The 7497-nt window shown below is 36.3% G+C and overlaps 1 protein-coding gene across 1 annotated transcript; it reads right to left on the minus strand.

The window, feature by feature from the left end:
* Positions 1-266: 266 nt before the first annotated feature.
* On the minus strand, positions 267-7020 carry LOC121750925 (protein AAR2 homolog). The gene is made up of 13 exons (XM_042145590.1): positions 6668-7020; positions 6498-6580; positions 6337-6394; positions 5339-5398; positions 4798-4927; positions 3855-4069; positions 3688-3780; positions 3527-3598; positions 2828-2860; positions 1256-1396; positions 963-1019; positions 540-635; positions 267-471 (listed from the first exon to the last, which is right to left on the minus strand). The coding sequence occupies exons 1-13, from the start codon at positions 6761-6763 to the stop codon at positions 430-432; spliced, it is 1176 nt and encodes a 391-aa protein (XP_042001524.1). The 5' UTR covers positions 6764-7020; the 3' UTR covers positions 267-429.
* Positions 7021-7497: the final 477 nt, after the last annotated feature.

Raw genomic sequence — 7497 nt, forward strand, 5'->3', positions numbered from 1 at the left:
GAAACTATTGCTCTGGTTTAGGAAACACAAATACCAATCACCAAGTTTTTAAATACTACTGCGAAATAGATTTGGTTAAGGGATTAAAAGAATATATACATAATACTAATAATCAATGACGCTATATTATCAGACTATAATTTTTCTGAAGACACTAACGGTTTCAAGTGCGTATACTTAGAAAAATATTATATAAAATGGTTAATTGCCTAAACATAACAACTTTTGGTACATTTAATTTGTTATTACAGTGTAACTTCCTTTAATTTCAGTTGCAAAATAAGTTAATCACTAAATAAATCACAATATCAACATGCACGAGCTTGTCTGTTAATTTGAAGAGTAAGGCTGGTGGTTGATTGAAACTACATACAACACAACAATCTATGTCTCTTGTATATTCATAGACAACTACATTCTCAAGTAAGATCAAAATACTCCTTCATCCAAATTCACCACCACTGGAGCATACTGCAAGATTTGAAGAATGATTAGCATAAATATAATATAATGAGATAGATTAAAAGTGGCTCATGCACCTCATCTTCTTCGTCAAAGTCGACTCCATCAGCTGCACCATTCTCCTCGAAATTCCATCCTATAGTCTCTTCGAGCAGTGACCTCAGCCTTCTCGTCTTACAAAATCAAAAGCATAAATTCAGCAATGCCATCTTAAAAAGGCAACATGTGAAAGCTCTCAACCAACACAGCTCCATCTTACTCTCCAAAAGTGCCAAGCTTCTGTTTATTTGATTCTTTTAATGGCAAAGTTATAAATTGACAATGGCCTTGGTGCTCAAGTCATGGAAATTACGTTAAGATAACTATTACCAAATTCGCTCTCATCTTTTGGAAACACAAAACTAAGCTCAGTTGTATTTTATCAGTTTACAATGAACCTTGATGGTTGTAACAGATCTTCATTCTCACAAAATAGCCAAGATGATATTAGGATAACTCACCCAAGTAAGAAGATCCCCATCCACCACTGGAGCTTCGAACACCACCGAAAAGAAATCCTGCAATACAAAAAGTAGATCTTATGCACATCTGATGACCTAGTGCTCATAAAGGAATACCAGAAATTTCCAATCTTTTGTGAACATGTTAAATTTCCAATACAAAAGTTAAAAGAAAAATTTCAGCATGAACCGAGGGACAAAAATCATGTAATATAAGTAAAAAAAGGCACACATGGCGATAATCATATCTGGATATATATTTTTTTTCTAATAGACTGTAATGATAACATTACCTTGCATAACCGATGCAAAAAGCTATCGGAAGATAACCAAGACTCTTCCAATAATGCTGACACTCCTTGAGGCACATCACCAGTAAACTTTTGTTCCTTTTGAAACCCAAACTTTAACTGATAATATATGACCTTCATAAACTGTGAATTAAGTTGTCTTAGAAACCAGCAGAAGACAATGGCAGAGAAAATGAGAACTATGCCTTTGTTGCAAAAGTAATTATGCTATATTAAGATTTAAGACCGAATTGGAGAGGGAGAGGAATTTGTCACCAAAGAGTAGAAAATCACATTTCCTAAACCTATTACTCATGATCAAATGCTCCAGTTTCTTAGGCTATCATTTTGGTTATTTTCCAAAACCATAATCGCTAACAAAATCATAAATGTGTAGTGCAGCTATAGAAGTCCAGTTGACCTTTGATCAACAAGCACCATGTGTGGGAGTCGGTAGTTTTTTTGGTGATAAATGCATAAACTAGCCAAATGCCTTGTAGATGATGTATCCACTTAACACATACAGCCTGGCCCATAAAGCTGAAAATCATGTTGGGTTACAAACCCATCCCACATCGGATGAGGGAGGGAAGTTGGAAGGTTTATATAATTCCTGTCCAACCCCAAAATTAGTTTGAGGCCTTTTGGGAGTGACCCAAAAACAAATCCGTGCGGGCTTGACCCAAAGCGGACAATATCAAACTAATGTTGCAGTCGACGATCCTAACAAGTGGTATTAGAGCCCAGGTGGCTATGGGTTGTGCCTGGATGAGCCCCGGTTAGGGTCGGGCCCTGAAGGACTCGGGTTAGAGTCGGGCCCAGGATGACCCAGGGGCCAGGGCTGGAACGACCCATGTTCGTGTCGACTGCGTTCCCGATGTGGTCTCGGTTTGAGGGGAGGTTTGTGGGGTTACAAACTCATCCCACATCGGATGAGGGAGGGAAGTTGGAAGGTGTATATAATTCCTGTCCAACCCCAAAATTAGTTTGAGGCCTTTTGGGAGTGACCCAAAAACAAATTCGTGCGGGCTTGACCCAAAGCGGACAATATCAAACTAATGTTGCAGTCGACGATCCTAACAAATCATTGGATGGCAAGTCCTCTTGGTTAAGAAGTGCATTGTATTTTTTCATGTGATGAAGAAAAAAATAGTATAGCAACTCAACTGTGACAAACTTTTATCAATCATATACACAAAATTGCAGATGTGACAAAGAGGGAAATTACTTTCTTGAGAGAAAGGTCTACTGAAACTAAGAGATCACCATCAAAAGAGTATAAAGAGACCTCAGAGGGAGAGGAGAGTTCTCAGTAGACCTTTCTCTGAGATGCACATATCAGGCAACTGTATTCCCTCCTTGATCATATAGAGAGAGCATGAACAGTATACACATGATTGCAGATGTGACAATAAAGAAAATCACTTTTTCGGGAAAAAATTACAAGGAAAATGGAGAGGAGGGTTCTCACTTCTCACTTCTCAGTGGATCTTTCTATGACATATGCAAATAAGCATTAAGCAACCACATTGCCACCTTGGTCATAAAGTAGAGAGCAGAGGATGAATAATATACCTTGGTAAATAGAGAACTCCTGGAACGAAGAGGCTACAAGGAAGAAGAAAACATGGAAAGATTAGAGGCAACAAATTAGAGATAAGAGTTTGCATAAATTTGTAAGATATTACATGTGCATTGAGATAAATATCATTCAGATATGCATTCAGATAAACATCATTTGGATATGCCTTTTTAAATAATAAACTTTTGTAACTAAATGTAAAGATGAATTGCAAAGGGGTCATTATTACACATGTATGATAATATCCATATTCTATTCATTTACAAGACTAGAGAAACAACCTATTAGTAAATGAAGTCCAAGTTTCATAAGAATTATCCAACTCCAGAATGAAATTTCATATCTTCCACCTATGCTTAATTTGACATAGATAAAGCTCCTAATTGGCTACTGTGGGAGGCAAACAAAAAATGAATTCTAATGCCCAAGACAGGCTTAAGAAGGCTGCCGACTAACCTCCACATTTATGCATGATATACAAAGTTCAAGGATCACAGTTTCCAATAAACAATTCTAACTAGTTAGATTTCCAATGACTACAGCATGTCTGCATGTGAAGTTTCATATTTAACCAATACTCACATCACAAAAGACTTTGACAGGGGAAATAATTAACAGATACTGTCGATCACAATTTGCATCTCAATCAAATATTACAACATTCGAGGAATCTGATGATCATGAGCACTTACAGATTCTGTACAGCCAAGTAAGAGACTCACTAAGAGCTTCCATTGCACAAATGCTTGAAGAGATTGACCCATCTGCATAATATATGACACATGAGCACAGTGTATAAGTTCTCATTTTTCAGAACATATAATAAATCTCAGATATAAGACTTTTTCATTACCAGAAATGCAATAAATGCAAACTGCAATTCTGCTAGAAGTGCGTTTTCATCACCCCCATATTCTTTGATCAATATGGTTTCGAGGAGATGTGTCTGAAATTAGTAGAATAATTCCCATAGTAAGCAATAGCATAAAATACCAATTCAGAAAGTAATAATTTGAATACCTTGTCGAGATTCAAACTAGTGATATCCTCCCCATAGATTCCCTTTTGTTTGACAACTCGGGGAACAGTAGTGTAGTAGCAACCTTGCTTTTGGGACTTTTTTTCATGACCTGAAAACTTGCTGTTCTTTAACTGCTCAGCCAAAGATTTCTCCATGGATGTTCCAGAAAACATTTCAGATTCACACGCAATTGTGATATCCCCTCCAATAGGTTCTAAAAAAGAGTATATCCCAGTCAACGAGTGAAAATAGACAAATGCATCAGCATGAAGGGATATATACAAATCCGAATGACTGCATTTGAAATTAGAAATCTGACAGTATCTAATTTAACGTGAACATAGATAACAAAGGTAACCATGATATATTAAGTTCCAAAAAGTAGTGCCTCCACTAAGTGATCATGACACCCAATGACCCAATAGAGGCTCTGTAACATGCCATATGTTTTAGATATGGATATGCATGAAGTTCAATTTTCCAATGAACACTGAACCTGCATATTTACTCTAGTCACAATTAATGAAGAACAGACGAACTCAAATTTTATTTTTAATATAAAGAACAGTGTTGGTACATAAATCTTAACAATGCCAATGTGACCATTGATTTTATCTTTCGTTTGTCTAATCATGTCTGAACCAAGTTATCATATAGTAGAAGCTAACTACAGCAAAAGTCGTGACTTAATGAGAGACTCTATCCAAGTCATGACCCCACCTTCAGTAAAATAAACTGGCAGATATTTTTCCTAGTATGGGTATATTTGACCAAGGTGAATACCAATAACAATTATTTTGTCATGTAATGAGGTCAATTCCTGTCATTATTTAGTTCTAGTAATTACAAGCCATATACACAATAGAATAGAAGGCCAAAATGGATCAACATGAGATGCAAGAACACATAGCAGATACACCCTCGAAACGTTATAATACCTACCAAGACGTTCAAGAGTATCCTTGGTAATGAAGTTGGACAAATGTATCCAATCCCCGTATTGATTTAATGCATATGGTCCGAGCTGCATATCAAATTCCAGTCTTTTAACGGCATCAGAATATCTGTCTTCCTGTATAAAATAGAATTTTAGGAAAAGCTTCATAATCATGTTATAAGCCAGCATTGCTGAACGATAGCATGACTTTTTTCCAACATAAATATAATTCCATGAAGTCCATGAGATATTTGGAGTCAAGAGTTTACTAGATCACTAAGCCAATTCAGCTTCCAATATCATTTTTCATGAAGAAGCAGAATTATGCATTAACATAAGGTACCCATCATGGCAAGTTAAAGATACCGCTTGCCAAAAATGTGTTGGTCATTTATTTATCATAAGAGACAGTTGGGTATTAACACACGCAAATTAGCCCAGCCATCCAAGGAAAGCTAGGTAAGAATTTGATGCCAGTGTGCCACTTTATGTGCATACTATGAGTCATCAGAAAAAATGTAAACATATGGTTGCACAAACACTCACCTCTTCCTCTAAAACTTTGACTAGCCGCTCTTCCTTCTGATCCCATCTCCGAACAATCACCTTCCATAGTCATGTTAAGGATACACAATGTTAATCTTGAACAATGTTGCCTCAAAGGACAGATTTCTGGGGGAAAATATATAAGCAGCTTATATTCCATCGGAGAATTACGATTTCAGGATGTGGCACTCTGCACTCATTAGCTAGCAACTGATGTATAAAAACTTTTTGCATTCGGAGTTGAAGTTAGAACTTTAGAATTGATTTGATATGGTAACATGCAATCAACAGAGTTCATTGAAGGCCCCGGGTATAAGATATCCAGCTGCGAGAATAATTAAATGACCGGAGAAAATCATGAGATAGTGTTAGGAAGGTGATAGTGCAAAATATCAGTTAGTTAACAAACCATCCAATGAGCCCAAATTTTTTAGGTGGGTTTATGTAAATCCTAATAAACATTCAGGGTGTCTTTACACCCTATGCCTCCATTAATTAACAACAGAACACCAGCAAATTCCTCATCGTAAGTCAAAAGTAGCTTATAGACACTGTTCCCTGCTTCCCAGCTATGTTCCTGCAGATTTACCTTTTAGAAGTAGACACAAGTTAAGAGTTTTATTTTTGTTGGGTGTCTGACAGTACTTTATTATAATTAGGGCTTATGTCCTACGTACGAATCGTCAAGAAATACAGTTTGAGTTAAGCATGTTGACGTGGCCCTTTCGGGGGGGAGCTGCATCTTCACAGGAGAGTTTTTATCTTTTGTTTACTGCTTTACTCTTCGTTGTTATCATGTTCTTTCTCTTATCTTCGTTCTCTACCTATTTCCCAATCAACAGTGGCATCTTCTCTACTAGTAGCCTTTACAAGCTGAGATGTAATGAGATGAACTAAACATATAGTTGTACATATCTTCGTGAAATTCAACAATCATAGTGTCTTACGTGTACATTACAAGCAGCAACTGAAAAAAAAAACATAATTAGGCTAAACACCTCTGATGAGCTTGCATTGATGAAGAAACCAATTATCGGAGAAAACTCACTGCCTTCCCTGTAAGAAATAACAAGAGCTAAAATGATTAATGTAATCATATGACATTGAAAGTATTCAAGAACATTTCTAATAGTTACGTTGAGTGTTAACAATTGGTCACCTGTTACAAGAGCTATAGTAGATAAAGTGAGTACCGGGAGGAATCATTTTGACACCCTTAAAATTAGGACCTACCGAAAACATCTGCAGAGAAACACAGAAATGAGCATGGAGAAAGCTGAAATGCAAAACACGCACTCACACACATCACATAATGTGAGAAATGACTACCTGGGTATCAATACCGAATAGAGTGTATGGAGGGACGTCGAGCGCGAGAAGCGTAGCGCCTTTCTTCACTAATTCTAAAGCCGTGTCTGCATCCATTCTTCTCCAAATTGAGGTTTTGTTCAGTGTTCTGCGTAATTCAAGGCTTTCAATCGTCTTCACTCTGCTAAACCCCAATGCTCAATTCTCCCGCGAATTCCAGAAAACTCTTCACTCTTCACCTGACCTAGGCCTGAAAGTGTTCGAATCAATGACCAAACCCAACATACACATCATGGACCCAACCAATTGATTTCAGTCTGTTTTTGACCCATTTTGCAGAACGAGCCCAATGAAAATGAAATTGGAGAAAAAAAATTGACTAAAATTTGCATTTTTATCTGAAATTTTTAAATCTATACATAACAGGCGATATCAATTTAATAAAATAATTAATAAGATTTTGCTACGACTTAATTTAGTTTGTTTGTGTGCAGACTATTCTAAAGAACAATTAGCACAAATCTGGACGAGATATTTGAGGGTGTTTTTGTCAATATTTAATATCACGTACTCCTATGTTTTTATAATAGAGAAAAGATAATACTATTGATATTCTTACACTTTTATTACAGAAAAACTCATTTTAAATTTTCACACCATTATACAGTATTACTAGCTAACAGCCTAACACCAAAAGCAATTACGTTGCATTCATTCCACGTGCGGAAAAAATTGGAGGAGTATTATTTTTTTCACTTTTTTTTTACTAGTGCTTGTTTTGATGAATAGAGAAATATAATACGGTACGGATCAAAAAATTAACATAACTTTTACACTAAATAAATGATTTC

Source organism: Salvia splendens, chromosome 10 (assembly GCF_004379255.2).
Source record: "Salvia splendens isolate huo1 chromosome 10, SspV2, whole genome shotgun sequence".
NCBI classification, from domain to species: Eukaryota; Viridiplantae; Streptophyta; class Magnoliopsida; order Lamiales; family Lamiaceae; genus Salvia; species Salvia splendens.

Bases quoted from the DNA above. Each gene is read 5' to 3' on its own strand.
- LOC121750925 (XM_042145590.1), bottom strand. From the start codon at position 6,763: ATGGATGCAGACACGGCTTTAGAATTAGTGAAGAAAGGCGCTACGCTT. The intron at 4,070-4,797 runs GTAGGTATTATA...ACTCTTTTTTAG, and splicing joins GGATACTCTTGAACGTCTTG to AACCTATTGGAGGGGATATC. The intron at 1,020-1,255 runs GTAATGTTATCA...TTTGTATTGCAG, and splicing joins TTTTGCATCGGTTATGCAAG to GATTTCTTTTCGGTGGTGTT.